Below are 16,957 nucleotides of genomic sequence, written 5' to 3'. Positions count from 1 at the left end.
CCGCGGGGGCCCAGGCTGAAAGCCTGGCAGCAAGTGACTTGAGACCCGTTGCAGGCAGTGCGCCCTTGGACAAGTTACCCAGCCTCTCTGACCCCTGGAATAGCACCTCAGGACGGAGGACCAGGTGACCTAGTAGAAGTCCCTGCCTTCCTTTTCCAGCTTCTCTGCACCCCTTTCCACCGCACCCTCAGTCAGACTCCGGGGGTGGCTGATCTGGGGTAGGGTCTGAGCCGGGCAGTGCACGAGGCCTGCCCTTCCGTGCCCAGGCAGCACTACCATGTGATGGCAGGCGCTGGGAATGCTGGTCCTGACACATGGGTCCCAGCAGGGAGATGGTACACCCTGGGTTAGGGGCTTAGGGTGGGGTCCAGTTGTCCTCGTAGAAAACACTGCCGTCATCCGGGTAACCTAGGCTGGCCTCGTAGGCTGGGGGAGGAGTAAGAGGTTCCATCTGGGGAGCCAATGCCAAGCTACGCAGGTCAGGCTCAGTCGATACGGCCCGTGGTCCGCGAAGTCGCAGGCTGGCTGGGGCCCTTCTGGGGTCTTCTCCCTGGGTTATGGACCCCTCTGAGCCCCCTCGCCTCTCCAGTCTCACTCTCCTGGGCTCCTCGGGGTGGCTTGGGTCGCCCTCCTCCAGTCCTACAGGGATCACGATGCTGTAGGGCGGTGGGTCGTCCGGCTCCCGAGGACAGCACTGTGGCCCCAACGCCATGGTTGACTCATAGGTCGGCACCTCAAAGCCTTCGTTGTCTCTGATGGGGGAGAATAAGACCCTGGTGGCTTTCTGAAAGGAGCTCTTTTCCCCATCCTGTATGTGTCCACCACCCCTGACCCCTTAGCTCACCAATTCTAGGGCAGAGGAGAGCAGAGCCTGCCTGAGGGGCCCAGCAGTCCTCTTGCCGCGCCACCCTTCACTTACCGACCACTGCCTGTGGTCTCTGGGCTCTCGGCCTGTGTTGGGTAGAGCCTCCACTCCAACAGGCAGACAAAAAGGCAGGCCAACAAGAGGAGGCCAGCCCCTGTGAGAAAGAAGTAGGCCACAGGGGCGGTGTCCGGCCAGATGCCCAGCAGGGCCAGCCCCAGGAGGATGGCAACGCAGCACAGGAAGAGGAGTGGCTTCAGGCGCCCCCACCTCGGGCTGGGCACCATGGTCCCGGCTCCTGCGAAAGACACAGCTCTCTGCACACACCGTGTGGCATGCAAACCCCGAGGTGTCCCCCGAGCCCTGTTGGTCTGGGTCCTGGGGTCTCCATTCTCCAGTCAAATCAGTGGTGAATATAAATGCTCGGTGGGGTCCCTTTCAGCACAGGGACCGCCTCAAGGACCACACTGTTGTCCCACGGTCTTGGTTCTGGTGGAACAGCTGGGAAAGTGGCCCAGGAGTGCTGGCTCCCAGCCCTCACGCATTTCCAGCATCCGGGCCCTGCGCAGTCCTGCTTCTTTTTCCCCGCGGTCCACTTCCAGCTCCAGCCCTCACCACCTAGACTGGGTCCAGGAGCCCCGGGCCCCGGTGCACAAGGCATGTCTGGAATGACTGCTGAGCCTTACCCACCTCCCCAGAGGCCCTCAGCTCTGTCACCAGTCAGAGCCCGTCTTCCCATTCCTCCACTGTCAGCCCCTGCCCCAGGGAATGGACAAAGTGTACCTGGACAGCACGGGCCCGCAGAGGCGTAGATAATGCCCGTTTCCTCAGCACCCAATAGGCTGACGCCAAGACCCCCACCCTCCGCCAGCCCCTGATGGCAAACCCAGATCTCTGGCCTCCTGCCAAGGCTGCTAAGGAGCTTGTTGGCCAGTGGTTACGGGGCTCCGCTGCCAACAGGAAGATCAGCGGTTCGAACTCTCCAGCCGTTCCACAGGAGAAAGATGTGGCGGTTGGCTTCTGTAAAGTTCACAGCCTGGAAAACCTTATGGGGCAGTTCTACTCTGTCCTATAGGGTCTCTGTGAGTCGGAATCCACCGGACCGGAATGCGTTGGCCAGGGTCACTCCAGTATCCTCAAGCTGTGAGAAGGTGGCTGTCCACATCCTGGACCCACAGCCCGTCGGAGTCCCCCGCACTGTGTGTGGCCAGCCGCCGCACCTGCTGCGGACTCCCCCGCCGGGCCCTGGCTCGGAGCCTCCCTCACCTGTGCGCACCAGGCTCCCGAGCTGAAGAGGGCGGGGTGCAGCCGGGGCCCGCCCACCTGGTGTCCGCCAATCCCTGCGCTCCTGCCGGCTGGCTCCGCCCCTTCGGCCGACCTCCGTGCCCTCACTGAATTTTTCTGGGTATTGCTTGCTCCGTGCCGCGCCCACCCCCACCCGGGTGCCTTAATGAGCTCCCTTCTCCCCCACACCCGTGATCTTTGTACCAGGGACCAGAACTAGAAGGAAGCTTTCCCTCCCAGTGCACACGGCATTTCCTGACAGCCCAGGGCAGGTTGCCTTGTGTTGAGTAGTGACGTATTCTGGCCCCGAATCCCCCGTAGGAGCCGAGGCCATGTAGTCTTTAATCTCTTCCCATCTCAGTGCAGAGCGGCCATGTGTGGAGGCTTGCTGCATCCTGCTTCACTGCCCGGTCCCAGGCAGGCTGTCCAGCCCCTCCTGTGAATTGCCCACCATCTGCAGGTCTGTCCCAGTGGGTGTATGTACCTGGTTGTAAGAATGACGCCACAGCATCTCACCTCCCCTGACTTCATAAGGAGGGTGAATTGTGATCAGCATCTCCGCCCCAAGGCTGATTGCTATGAGTACTTCTCTGCTGGGTTCCCTAATCCACTGCAATGGCCACAGAACCCACAGACCACGTGTACACGTAAGTAGTTGATTAAGGAAAAAACGGGGTACAACTTGGGATCAGGAGCAGAGACCACACAGGCAAAGTCGCCCTTCTTCAGTGGAGGACAGCTCTCAGCTCCCCTCTGCCATGCGGGCTCATCTTGGCCCCCTGAAGACAGGCTCCTCTCCCAGCCCTTGCCTCTCAGCCCAGGCTTTGCCCCACTTCATCAAGTGATCCAACGCTCTTTAGCTCTGTCTGTGCAGAGCCTGGAGGCACCCCACTCTGCCAGCAAGCTTCCTGCCCAAAGTGCTCAGGTCACACGTGGTAGGTCGGCATGTCCACTGCAGCCACTTTGCTCTGTGGCCCAGGAAGCCCCCTGCACTGTCTCATGCTAGTCTTCTACGGCTGCTGCTGGCGTCTCTCTGCTGCCCTTGCCACTGCTTCTCCCTGTCTCACACCAGCTCTCTCTGTTACAACTGTCTGTCTCCTGGGTCTGGGAAGTTCTTAGCACAGGGACTCCAGTCCCAAAGGACACACTCCACTCCTGGTCTTCTTTGGTGGTAGTGAGGGTCCCCCTCACTTCTGGAACTGGCTTCTCATCAAGATGCCAAGACTGACTAATCCCCTCATTATGGTCCCAGACCTGTATTTGCATAGTCTCACTCCCATAAGGTTTCCATACACCTTATTTGCATTAGCAGCAAGTTTTGCAATCCTTTTGGCTGGCCAGCCCAACTAAGCCCATTACCATTGAATTGATTCTGACTCACAGCGACCCTATAGGGCAGAGCCTCATAGGGTTTCTAAATCCTTATGGAAACTGACTAGCCTCATGTTTCTCCCATTGAGCTGCTGGCGGGTTCAAACCACTGCAGCGCTGGTGTTTTGTGTGCTGTTCCCTGTGCTGCATACTTGACCCCAACTGTGCCATTTAACATAGTTAAAGTGCTGATAATACAGCAGGAGGTAGGACCGGTCTTTTGTCCATTTCACAGGTGAGACGGCAGGCTCAAAGAGGTGAAAGGCTTGAGGAAATGCTTGACTGATAAAGTGTAGAGTTGAGATCTGAGCATACTAACCAAGTCCAGCAGAGTGGTCATAGGACGCTGAGTCATAGCCAGGCCGCCAGTGGGTCCTACCCACCCTTGTTGGCTGCCCTAGTCATGAGACTAGCAGAATACCTAGGACATTCTGAGGTGATCACTCTGATGATCCCAAGGAGTGGGTAGATGGTCTTATCACCCATTGAATGCATCTTAAGAAAAGCCTGGTCTTCAAATAGCAAGGGCAGCCACAGAGAAGATAAAATAAAGATTATCAGCATTCAAGGTTGGGAATTAGGACTGTAGGCTCTGTAAGATGCTTGTCTATTATGACCCAGTGAAGACGCATTATAAAAGATAACCCTTTGAACTGGGTGATCATAGAAGCCCAAGGTGCAGGTGACTTCTGAGAGAATGGTGGTGCTTGTTAATTTGCGTGTGGAAAGGGATGGTTTGGCCTGCACATACACTCCGGTTTGATGATGGACAGTAGTAGTGTGGCATAGTCTGGTTGTTGTTTTCATTCTGTTGTTGCTAGGTGCTGTGGGGTCAGTCCCGACTCACAGTGACCCTGCGTACAACAGAATGGAATGCTGCCCGGTCTGCACCATCCTCATCTCATGAGTGTTGCTTTGTGACCCCACTGCTGCAGCCATGTGTCAATCAAAGAAGGTAAGGGTGTGTTCAGCGGGAACCAGGCCCGGAACCTGGGTCTTTTAACGCAGCCCTGTGTGCATCCCCCCTGTTAGCTGCTGCCTTGCTTTCCCAGCACAAGTGAGTGGCTTTGCAAACAGCACTGTGTTTTCTCAGTTCAGCAGGCTGCAGGTTCGGACCCAGGGCACTGGCTGTGGGGGAAGATCCTTGTCTCTGCCAGCACCCCTCCAATTCCATGGTGAGCCTCTTCCCTTTGGTCCTTGCTTGTCCCTGTCTACGCTGCCTTAGATCCCAGCAGTGAGGTTAGCACACACCCTACACTGATAAGGCCTCGGTGCAGCCACAGGTCAGAGGTTGGAATTCCAACACACATCTTCGGGGGAACACAATTCAGTCCATCCCACTTGCCTTATGACAGCTCCTCCAAACGCTTAGGGCAGCGGGGAAATGGGTAACACGAAAGGTCAGTAGCATTGATATTCTGAGATGGGCATGCTTCCAACTTCCACCATCCTCAGATGTGTGGGGAGAAACGTGCGTGGTCACCCTCTGTGGCGAGGGTTAAGGTACAAAGCTGGCCGAGGCAGACGAGGGAACCAGGGGGCTCGCACAGCTGCTGACTCAGGAACTCAGCGCTGAAGGCCGTTCTGGAATTTGAGAAATGGAGCGTGGTTGTTGCAGGGGACAGAAAGGCATTGTGTAGACCGGAAATGTCCACGGACAGTGGTGATAGAGCCGTACACGAGCGTGCCTCTAAACGGAAAACGCGGAGGCACCTCGGGTAAGCACGCATGGTCGGGAGACGGCCAAGCCCGGTTTCACATCTCAGTCCCACTCGTAGGAACTGTGTGGCCTGGTAAACAAGTTCACCTCTCTGGGCTTCAGCTTGTAATCTAATTTTATTACCGCTTCCCCGCCCGGGTGCTCTCTCTGGCCCTGCCTATGGAGGGGAAGGCCCTTGTCCCCTGTTGTCATGGCACTTCTCCGAGGGAGCGGCAGGGGGCGCCGTCCTGCCACCGGGCCCTGCGTCCACCGCGCAGCCGCCTAGAACAGGACTCCGCTTCCTCCCACCCTCACCCAATCAGCGCCGAGTTCAGCTTCCCCACGGGCCGCTCCCCCGCCCCTCAAGCGTGCTTTGTAACTTACACGCACGCACACACCCCACCAGCCTTCTAGTCCGAATTCAGGGGTTGCCGGGCCCTGCTCTCTCTGAGGCTCGAGGGAAGAGATCCTTTCCTATCTCTCGGCTTCTAGGAGCTCCCGGCGTTCCTCGGCTTGGAGCGGCAGCAACACTCCAACCTCTGGCTACGTGCCATACAGCAGGCTGTCTTCCCTCTGCTATTGTCTCCTCTGACAAAAGACATGTTAGCCTGAGGGATCATATCCTCAAAGACTCAGACAAAGTCATGTTCACATGTCAGATTGGGGTGGGGGGTAGGCCTTCAACATATCTTTTTGGGGACACAGTTCAGCCCACAATAGTACCCTCCGTGCAATGCGACTATAACACACTCCGTGCACACGCAGATATGCCACAGGTAGTTTCTTTCGTACGTTGCTTTTTCTGCCCACGGTTTATGCAGAGGTGGTTCCTTACCCACCCGCATAGGTCAACATGAACAAGCCGTTTTATTATGAGCTATTACAACATGCTGCAGATTGAAAGAATTCTATAGTGAATACCCATGCACTCACCACCTAAATTGCACATTTCACATTTCGCTGGATTTGCTTTATCACATATCCTTCCATGTGGCCATCGTTTTGTCCATCCATCAACACATCTTACTTTTCCGTGTATTTCTTTTTTAAAAAGCGATCCAGGTTTTTAATGTGCATCATGTATAACAAGAACTCAAAAGTTCCCAAGACAATATACAGCTTTTCCCATTTCATGCAGTCAAGATTTTCCTGGTTAGCAAAGTCTCTTTGTTTTACAAATACACATATTAATGGATTCCAAAGTAAGCTGCAGACCTCAGTTGTTGTTGTTGTTGTTGTTGTTGTTTGCCGTCGAGTCGACCCCGACTCATAGCGACCCCTCCTTGGGTTTCCGAGGCCGGTATCACTACGGAAGTAGGATTGCCCAACCTTCCTTCTGAGGAGTGGCTGGTGGGTTTGAACCGCCAGCCTTCTGGTGAGCAGTCAAGTGCCTTAGGCACTATGCTACCAGAGCTCCCGTACACTTCTTAAATTCTTGAGTATGCGAAGAGTAACTAGAGTTGTTTACAAAAGCAAACCTACTGCCTTCTAGTCAATTCTGACTCATAGCAGCCCTTTAGAACAGAGTAGAACTACCCCATAGAGTTTCCAAGGCTATAAATCTTTACAGATGCAAACTGCCTCATCTTTCTCCTGCAGAGTGGCTGCTGGGTTTGAACCATGGACCTTTTGGTCAGTAGCGGGATTCTTTTGAAGTGAAATGTGCCAATGGTGAAACACAGATTTTGTGTAAGCCATTCCGAGTGTTGACAGAAGCAGACACCTGTACGGCCCAAACCCTGGCCAAGACATCAAGAATTCCCACAGGCAACAGCTGTTCTGACTTCCTCCACCTTTTATTCTTTTTCAGAGTCTTCTATTTTACAGAGCAATGATCAATTTATTCAATGACTCCTCAACTGATAACCATTGTTGCCAGGATTTTTCAATTAGTATCTTTTCTGTGTGTCTTTATTCACATGAATAATTGGACAAATTCCTGTAAGTGAAATTCGCCCTCTAAGAGAAATTATAACAGTTCAGACTGCTACACCCTCCCCCCACACACCAGGAGTACCTGCCCTTCACTTCCTGATCAACAGTGAGCTGTCACGCTTGGATTCAGCCAACATTTACTGTTCATCCGTTTTATGGGACACTCTAAGGTGAACAGAAGCCAATGCCAGACAGGATCACCTTTCCTCCAATCAATATGGTAGCCTAAGAATTCGCAGTGTTCTGAAAAACTCCACCAATGCAGTCTCCGCTGGCCGCGAGACACGGCATCCTGGCTGTACCACACCTGAATGAAGCAGCCTCTTGCTCTCATATATTGTTCACGGTTTTTATTTCACCCGCAATGCTGACACAATCCACATCTCACCCTGTTCGCAGCTTGCAGGCACAAGAAGTTACATTTTATTTTAGTTAAGACACTACAGTGATGGTTTTTGTTTCTCTATTTTTAAGGCTAAACGTTCCTCGTCTTTTTTTATAGTATAGTAGATGTGGAGCCCTAGTGGTGCAGGAGTTAAGCACTCAACTCATAACTGAAAGGTTGGTGGTTCGAACACACCAGTGGCACCGTGGGAGAAAAGATCTGGTGATCTGCTCCCTTAAAGATGACAGCCTTGGAGACCCTGTGGGCAGTTCCACTCTGTCCTCTAGGGGCGCTGTGTGCTGGAATGGACTCCACAGCACTGGGTATGGTTTGGGCATCATTTTCATCAAAGTAACTTCAGTGGCCTAAGAAGGAGCTCTGCTGGTGTAGTGCCTAAGGCATCTGACTGCTAACCAGAAGGCTGGCGGTTCAAAGCCACCAGCCACTCCTCGGAAGGAAAGTTGGGCAATCTACTTCCGTAGTGTTCCGTAGTGTAACTTCCTGGGACACCAGAGGAGGGGAGGTGTGGCTATCCACGGCAGTGTGTTCTTAATGCTTAAGACATCTAACTGCTAACCAAAAGGTTGGTGGTTCAAACCCCCCAGCCACTCTGGCGAAGGAAAACTTATTTCTTCATCTGGGAAACCCAAAGGGGGGGCCACTATGAGTCCTACTAGATGACAGTGAGTTTGGATTTCTTTTTTTTTTTTCTGTCATCAAGATTGACAGCCTTGGAAACCCCTCTGGGGGCAGTCCTATTCTGTCCTACAGGGTGCCTATAGTGGGAATCAACTGGTTGCATGCAACTACATAGTAGGTGTACACGAAGGAAGGAAAACTTATTTGACTATGTGTCTCTGGCATTAGTTCACATGTAAACCAGGAGAAGATGTTGCAAATTCTGGATATTGATGGAGTAACTGATAAGGGCCAAGAAGAGGAAGGAAAGTGATGGGAGACAAGAGGAAGCAGGATTGGAGCCGTGCAGGAGGAAGTGCGCAGAGCAAGATGGCGCCCACCCCCAGTGCCCCTCAGCTCTGAGCTGCACTGGGTCCCTACAGGCGCCCCAGTGTGGCTTCAGCTTCTGAGTCTTGTCTTCAGGGAGCTCAACATGTCCTTTAAACACAGGTCCTCTGGTTGCACTGTCGCGCAGGTGGAGGCCAGGGCTTTGGAGAATCAGTAGGAGGAGGGAACCCAGGGATTCTTGGGGGAGGGAGCCAGGGGGCTGGCAGAGGCCAGGGCGCGTGGGGGCTTCTCGGGATCCGCACGCAGGGACGGGCCAGGGCAGAGCGAGCAGTCCCCGCCCCTGGCACTGGCGTCAGGGCAGCTGAGCCTTCCATGCCCTGGTTCCCGCCACACTTCCTCTCTCCCACTCCTCCCCCGACCCCAGGCACTTGGCCAGTCCGACAGGCAGTCACACTGTGAGTGGCAGCAGTCCATTTGCCTTCGTTGCCTGTCCCTGACCCATAGGCCCAGGCGGTTTCTATGTGAGAGGGGACTGCCCCCCGCCCGGCACCCCCTCGCAGCCCAGCTGCTTCTCCCAAGACCTGGGAGTGAGCGGACCGGGGACACAGGGCAGCTACAACCAGGAAGTGCACAATGGCTGAGGTTTATTTTGTGGGAGCAGACTTTGGGGTCCCCGGGAAGAGCACGTTCCACACAGCCCTCTCGCGACCCGGGGGTGAGAGGGAGACGGCCCGGGGCCGCAAGGCCATGGAGCAGGCAGGGACTCAGGCTTGCTGGCTGCGGCGGTAGCAGCGGGGCAGAGGCAGGCACCTGCCTTTAGGCCCAGGTCTCGCTGCTGCTGCTGCCCCGCGCACTGCTACAGCTTGGCGTGGCCGGCCCGCGGCACCGGGCCCATCCACTTCTCTCCTGCACGGCGAGAAACCGGCTCTGCACACTGCACGCCGTTCCCGCGGCGCTCCCCTCCCCACTCCGAGTTTCCCCCGAGCGCCTGGTCCCGGCCCTCCCCGCGGGCGGAGGCCAAGGCCGCCCCGCCCCTCCCTCCTCCCGCAGGCCGCCCTCCAGAGGGGGCGTGGCTGCAGACCGCAATACGCTCGGAACGCGCGCCCAGCGGGCGGGTTGGGGCGGGGCTGAGGTCAAGGGTGGCTGGGCAGTGACCTTTGCCTTACCTAGCACGTGTGCCAGCAGCTCCATGCGGTCTGAGCCGAATATCATGTGCGTCTGGCCATCCACGTGGGCCACGGTGATCGGCAGCCCGAAGGCCTGGAGGGCAGAGGGCGAAGGGCGCGCATGGTTACTGCGGCTGAGGCTGCGAGTCCGCACAGTCTGCAGGCCTGACGCCGTCCTGGCGTGCAGTGTTGGGTTTCCACCCTGTCTTCACCATCCACTCCTCCCCTTCCTCTCCTGGAGCTCAGGGAGCGCTGGGGAGTGGGGCTGGGGCAGCGTGTGAGGGCCCAGCAGACCCTCGGCCTAGGACCGGGGGTGGGACCCGGTTAGGCCCTCACCCCTCATCTGCAGGAGGCCTAGGACCGGGGTGGGACGCCGGTTAGGGCCTCACCCCGTATCTGCAGGAGGCCTAGGACCGGGGTGGGACGCGGGTTAGGGCCTCACCCTGTATCTGCAGGAGTCCTAGGACCGGGGTGGGACGCCGGTTAGGCCCTCACCCCGTATCTGCAGGAGGCCTAGGACCGGGGTGGGACGCCGGTTAGGCCCTCACCCCTCATCTGCAGGAGGCCTAGGACCGGGGTGGGACGCCGTTAGGGCCTCACCCCGTATCTGCAGGCGGCCTCCGTGGTGTCTTTCAGCTGCTGCTTCACCTTCGGCGTGGAAAGCTTCTCCAGAGCCCCTTGGGCTTGTTCCGCAGACATCCCGGCCTTCTGTGCAGCCTAACGGGGTCACACGGGGTCGGCATTACAGGGTGGCCCTCGGGACAATCCGGCCACTCCTTTTCAGCCCCCAAGTTTTCCTCGCAATGCCTTTCACCACCCATGATGTGCAGGGTTCTCCTTGCCAAGAGGAGTTATGCTCCTGTCTCCAAAGTCCTGGGAAGAGCAGGGTCCAGCCGGGTCCCAGTTGTGGTGCCGAGAAGGCATCTTAGGAACCAGCTAGACCGACCTCTTTACTTCAGAGCTGCCTTAGGTCCCGACAGGAAACAGTGCTTGCCCAGAGGTAGCAGGGCCGACAGCAGAATCCCGGCCCCTGAAGTCACAGCCAGGGCTCGCTCCTTGGAATCTCAGGGGCTTCTGCGTCCAGGGCTGGATTCCCGGAGGCCTTCCAAGCAGGGAAGCTGGCTGCAGCCACAGCCTGCCTTCAGTTTGCAATCCTATGGTTTCCATTCAAGGGGTGGTTCTCAACCTTGACTGCACCTTCCATCTCCTGGGGAGCTTTACAAACCCGTGCCTGCCCTCCTACAATAATCCCATCGGAATTCGTTTCTGGGTGGCGCCCAGGTGCTCCAGGTAAGCTGAGGGTGCAGCCAAAGTTGAGCAGCACTGCCACCTGCCACCCCACACGGAGGGGGACGCCGAAGTCATGCAGTCTGTGTAACGGGACCCTGCCTTTACTCGGCTCCGTGAGGGGGCCACAGGACGTGGTCAGCCACAGGAAACGGTAAACAAACTCAGTCCAGGGAAGGGTAGCAATGAAGGACTGTGCTTTCAAGGAATTTGCAATGGCACGGACATGCTGGTTAACTATTAAGTGATAAAGCGAGCTGCATACATATTATGCACAGACCTTGGGGGGCTGGAAGATGTATTGGGTGATTTGCCGTTTTATAAATCAAATCTTAATATGCCCACACTATCTTCTGTGAACAGCTACAATCCTAGGGTTTGTAGGATTGGCTTGTAGGATTGTAGTATCTGAACACCACCCTGGATGCACCACTGGTAAAGCGCTCGGCTGCTAACTGAATGGTGGTGGTTTGAGCCTGGCTGAGGTGCCTCAGAGCGACCTGAAATGTTAGCCCCTGTGGTGCACAGCTCCACTCTGACATGCGTCGCCAGGAGGCGGAGCTTGGAAGCTGCAGGAAAACATTGCTCTGCATTTCCTGAGAAGATAACCCAAGCAAAACGTTTACTTCTTATGCTGTCTTTGCCTACAGATGTCAACATTTGGGGCTGTTTCCACTGGTTCCCAGGCTCTGTGCAATCTGGCTCTTGTCTTCCGGCATCTGTACTCAGTGGGTGTGCTGGGGAGGTCTGTGGTGGCCTGTGTGGGCCTGCCTGGACCTCACCCTCTGCTCTGGGGCCTAGTGCCGACTATCTCTGCCCACTGGCATCTTTCACCAGGTACAGCCCATCTGCATGCTTGTTCCTTTTCGTCATCATGTTTTCTGGGGTCCACTTAGTCCCAACTCTTCAGTCATTTTCCCCAAGTGACTGTGACCCCTCCCCTGCCCTGAGAAGGCTGCTATGGGCTCCTCTCAGCTGTCCTGTGAGGTGAGGGGCGGTAGGTGGGGAGAGGGGAGGAATGCTTACCGCCAGGATGCTCTGGGGCTCTGTGATGTCTTCATCCTGGGAAGGAAGGGGGTGCCAGAGGGGTGTGAGTGGATGGAAGCTCACGGGTGACAGAGGAGCTGGGGGGGGAGGGTTGGAGGTCACCCAGGCCACCAGCCGCCCACCACCTCGGCAGGAGCCCCGCTCACCCTCGACCAGATGCGCATCCACAGCTCGCGGGACACGTTCTCCAACATCTCCGGGCAGTCTAGGTGCACGGCTGTGAGGAACCGCATGGCGGACAGGCTCCCTGCGTGTGGGGGTGCTCAGAGACCCCTGTGGGTGCCCCAGGCATCCTGCTCACCCTTCCTTGTGCCTCCCACCCCCTCAGCTCTGACCCCAAGGCTCTCCAGCACGAGGTCCCACAGCCCCCCTCCCAATCCCCACCTCTGGGGACCTGCTCTCTCGACCCCTCTGTTCCCCACATATGCCCCATCATCACCTTTTTCAAGGATCACAGAGAAGAAATCCTTGGGGAGAGAGATGGGAACCTGGAAGTGGTGCCTGAGGAGGGTGAGGTCCTTGGTCAAGTACTGGGCTTTGCGGGGAAGCAGGGCAGGCGGCTTGTTTCCTGCAGGCGGGACACGGGACAGGCTAGTGAGGATGACTTAAGGGTCTGGGGGACCCCAGTGTGGGCCTGGGGCAGCCTCTTCCCTGCGCAGGTTGACCACCTACCGCTGTCCTTCATAATCCCCGCAATGAGGCTCGGGCGCAGCTGCAGGTCCACGTTCCACAGGTGCTGGTAGCGGCACAGCACCTGCAGGGGTGAGGGTGACCGCCAGGCTGTGGACAAGGCCGCCAGGGCGCAGGCCAGGCAGACCTCGAGATTGCTGTTTGAAGGGCACACTCTCCCCACACTTGGAAATCCGTCCAGCAGGACAAGTGACACACTGTCTGGACCTGTTGGTCCGGGGTGCATTGCTCAGTCAGCAAGGGGATCATGTGCTTAGGACTTCAACACACAGGGCCCCTGCTGTCCAGAGCAAAGACCCATCAACACCAAGCAGACAGCAGGACACCAGGCAGAGCCAGTGCAGGTGAAAGGGCACTCAGTGAGACTGCGAATGTGCCGGCCAGAAATAAGGTTCACACAGGGTCAGGAGGGTGCCCCCAACAAGTTTGTTTAAACTGAGAGGCCCCTACTGCTTCAATACCTTGGCTGACATCTGTCTCCTAAGGTCCCCTCCCCCTGTAAATGAAACTCCTTATCTTCATGGGTCCCTTGGGAGTATCTGACTTCTTTCTGATAGATAAGAGGTGGGGGTAGGCGGTCAAGTCTAACTCTTGCTACATTCACCCAGCATGCAAATGGATCGCACATGAGTGGTTACTGGGCAAGGACCAGTTATGTTAACAGATTACAGATCCATTCTGAGAGAACCATCTGGTTCATCCACGTCTGCTGATCTAATAGCTGCAGCCGGGATGGCCAGCAATGCTCTCCGCCATGATGCAAACACAAGGGCAGGCTCTCGCACGTGATCTGGCAAAGAACCCACGGGAACACCAGTCCCCAAGGACGTCAAGAGTGAGGGAACTGGAGTAAGTGGACCACTGCAATGATTCAGTCAAGTTTCTCTCTATTTAGCATTTACATATAGAGTTATGTCCTAAGTTTCATAGCCAATACCTGTAACTTTAACTTTAAAATACATTTGGCATACATGTGGACACATTTAATATGATGCTAGCATGGATAATAATGTAATATAATTTTAACATAGCAAATGTCCAAGAAATACTGGAAACATCAATATTTATCTAACACAAAGTTTTAATTTACGTATCGAGTGAGTTTCGTGTGTTATTTTCTGTTGTATGGGGCACAGGGCTTGATACTATTCTAGATATCCTGAAAAATGAGTTATTAGGCACATTTCAAAAAAGCAAACCCTCTGCCATCAAGTCGATTCCAACTCTCAGCAACCCTATAGGACAGAGCAGAATGGCCCTGTACAGTTTCCAAGGCTGTAAATATTTACAGAAGCAGCGTGCCTCATCTTTCTCCCATGGAGCAGCTGGTGGGTTTGAACCACCAACCTTCTGGATAGCAGCAGAATGCTTTTACCACTGCACCACCAGAACACCTAGTAGGCACATTAAGAGGATGCAAAATTCAATATTTATTTATAGTGCAAAATACATTACTATTTTGCAACGAGGGTGTTTCTACATTTGTCTTCTGAAGAGACGTCTTCTGTTGAACTCTGGAGTTTAATGGATGCAAATTGTTGTACTAGTACTGCCAGTGCTAACATTACTAATACACCAAAACCCCAACCACTGCCACTGAGTCAATTCCAACTCATAGCAACCCCCAATGGGTTTCTGAGATGGTAAGTGTTTAGGGAAGAAGACTGCTCAGTCTTGCTTCCACGGAGTGGCTGGTGGGTTTGAACCACCAACGTTCTAGTTAACAGTCAGATGCCTTAGGCACTATGCTACCATATGAAAATAACAGAATTTGTCCCAAATTCTGCAGTAAATTGCTGTAGTAAAAAAAAAAAATTAATAGTGTAGAAAGTGAAACTATTTTAGAATCTGAAACTGTCACATCTGCAAATGCATACATAACTGAAATACAGATCCTGCTTTCAGGAATAATTTTTCTACTAATGATGTAAATTATTGGCTTGAGGGAGGGCGAAGTGATTATTAACATCACTGTGGACCATTTGAAAATTCATGTCGAAAATCTCTGGATGATAAACAAACAAGGTTCTGTAGCCAGAATATATTTCTAGGGTGCAAAGTTAACAGTGAAAATTATAAGACCGAGTGGCCACTGTATTTGCCATTAGTTGGCTCTGTATGTTGCTTTGTTTGCAAACTGTTGTTGTTGTTGTTATGTGCTGTCAAGTCAGACCTGACTCACAGCGACCCCTCCGTGGATTTCCGACCCCTCCTTGGATTTCCGAGGTGGTATCACTACGGAAGTAGATTGCCCAACCTTCCTTCCGAGGAGTGGCTGGTGGGTTTGAACCGCCAGCCTTCTGGTTAGCAGTCAAGTGCTTTAGCCACTATGCTACCAGAGCTAGTCAGACCTAAATAATTTAATTCTTGATTTGCTATGGATGGATTTAGCTATTGATGCTACTTGTATATGATTAATAAGCATGAAGAGAGTTCAATTCACAGAGATGGTGTGTTGTCATATTTAAACTGAAGACATGGCTTTTAATTAATTCGTGAAGTGAGAACACAAATGAAGAACATCAATACTGGAAAGCTGTTTTGCAATGTATTGTTGCTGTCATTATAACAACTGCTGAAGGTGGACTATCTTTTTGAGGAAGAAATGAAGTGTTTGGGTCCCCACAAAATGGAAATTTTTTGGAGTTTACTTGAACTTGTTGCTCAGTTTGATCCATTTTTAGCAGTTCCCATCTCAAAATATGCTAACAAAGGAAAGGGCAACCCATCATTTACATTAAAACAACAAGTAAAGAGTTAATAAACTTAGTAAGAGATACAGTTTGATCAACTCTTTTCAGTGAAATAAGTATAGCTCAGTATTTCAGTGTGTCTGTAGATTCCACTCCTGATTTTTGTCATACAGATCAGCTAAATGTTACTTTTAAAATTCATGTCTCCAACAGATGGGAAACCTGTTAAGCTGTTTATCACATTCAGTAGCTAAAAAAGTCATACCAGGGAAGAAATTGCAAATAAGTACATCACTATGTGAAGCTTGAAACATTTATTTTTCTAAGAGCAGAGTTGTCACTTTGAAGACTAAAGTGCGCCTGACCTAGCCATAGTATATTCAATTGCCTCATACGCATGTGAGAGCTGAACAGTGAATAAGGCACAATGAAGAAGTGATGCATTTGAATTGTGGCGTTAGTGAAGAATATTGAATGTACCATGGGCTACTAGAAGAATAAACAAATCTGTCTTAGAGGAAGTGCAGCTGGAATGGTCCTCAGAGGTAAAGATGGCGAAACCTCACCTCCTGTACTGACATGTTACTGGGGATACCACTCCCTGGAGAAGGACATCATGTTTGGTGAAGTAGGTCAGTGAAAAAGAGGAAGACCCTTGGAGAGGCTGCTTGACACGGTGGTGGCAACGATGGGCTCCAGAACAGCAGCAATTGTGAGGATGGTGCAGGACCAGGGAGCGTTTCGTTGTGCTCTGCACGTGGTCGCTGTGAGTTGGAACTGACTCCGTGGCATCTAACAACAACAACAAAGCGCAGAGCCCAGTCCTGTGACAATGCTGCCAATATGTCAGGGGTTATAAAGGCACGCAACCAAAAATTTTAGAGTGTAGTCAATATGCCACTTCCATGGACTGCACATCCACTTCCAAGATTTCTGGTAGTGCAGTGTGTGAGGCATTTGACTGCTAACCAGAAGGTTGGTGGTTCAAACCCACCAGCTGCTCCACAGTAGGAAGATGGAGCAACCTACTCCCTTAAAGATTTGTCGCCTTGGAAACTGTGGTACAGTAAATTATTTAGTATGGATTTTCTAGCCATGGTTTCTGGGACTCCCACCAGATTACTGGGTGGGACCATGCAAATAAGGGTTATGGAACTCCAATGTGAGGACTGGTCGGTTTTGTCATTCTGTTAGGCTTAAAATGAGACCTCCTAGGGGCAGAAGATCAGACGACATATTGCACCAGGCAAATCTGCTGTAAAAGACCTCTTTAAAGTGCTGAAGAGCAAAGACGTCTCTCTGAAGACTAAGGTGCGCCTAACCCACGCCATGGTATTTTCAATAACCTTGTATGCATGTAAAAGCTGGACAATGAATAAGTAAGACCGAAGAAGAGTTGATGCCTTTGAGTTGTGGTGTTGACGAAGAATACTGAAAGTACTACCATGGACTGCCAGTAGAACTAACAGATTTGTTCTGGAAGAAGTACAGCCAGAATGTTCCTTGGAAGTGAGAATGGCCAAACTTCATCTCACCTACTTAGGAGCTCTGGTAGCATAGTGCCTAAGGCAC

The 16,957-nt window shown here is 53.2% G+C and overlaps 2 protein-coding genes across 2 annotated transcripts in view; both read right to left on the bottom strand.

The window, feature by feature from the left end:
• Positions 1–355: 355 nt before the first annotated feature.
• On the bottom strand, positions 356–1,149 carry TMEM139 (transmembrane protein 139). Its single transcript, XM_007956611.1, has 2 exons — positions 920–1,149; positions 356–752 (listed from the first exon to the last, which is right to left on the bottom strand). Exons 1-2 carry the CDS (start codon positions 1,147–1,149, stop codon positions 356–358), a joined length of 627 nt encoding a protein of 208 aa, XP_007954802.1.
• Positions 1,150–9,358: 8,209 nt separating this feature from the next.
• GSTK1 (glutathione S-transferase kappa 1) overlaps positions 9,359–16,957 on the bottom strand; it is a 10,623-nt gene continuing 3,024 nt past the window's right edge. Inside the window, exons 2-8 of the mRNA XM_007956584.1 lie at positions 12,675–12,756; positions 12,442–12,570; positions 12,149–12,249; positions 11,982–12,017; positions 10,269–10,385; positions 9,669–9,762; positions 9,359–9,408 (exon numbers count right to left, since the gene is read on the bottom strand). Coding sequence (XP_007954775.1) covers positions 9,359–9,408; positions 9,669–9,762; positions 10,269–10,385; positions 11,982–12,017; positions 12,149–12,249; positions 12,442–12,570; positions 12,675–12,756 — 609 coding nt within the window. The remainder of the gene's footprint in view (positions 9,409–9,668; positions 9,763–10,268; positions 10,386–11,981; positions 12,018–12,148; positions 12,250–12,441; positions 12,571–12,674; positions 12,757–16,957) is intronic.

Source organism: Orycteropus afer, unplaced genomic scaffold, assembly GCF_000298275.1.
Source record: "Orycteropus afer afer isolate SDZICR_OR568_19922 unplaced genomic scaffold, OryAfe1.0 scaffold00638, whole genome shotgun sequence".
NCBI lineage: Eukaryota > Metazoa > Chordata > Mammalia > Tubulidentata > Orycteropodidae > Orycteropus > Orycteropus afer.
Note: the sequence above shows the minus strand (reverse complement) of the source record. Positions and strands in the feature narration are given on the sequence as shown.

What these genes read in the sequence shown, in the direction of transcription:
- TMEM139 (XM_007956611.1), bottom strand. Translation starts at nt 1,149, where the DNA reads ATGGTGCCCAGCCCGAGGTGGGGGCGCCTGAAGCCACTCCTCTTCCTG. An exon ending in GAGACCACAGGCAGTGGTCG is followed by an intron (nt 753 to 919) that starts GTAAGTGAAGGG and finishes CTCCCCCATCAG; the next exon opens with AGACAACGAAGGCTTTGAGG.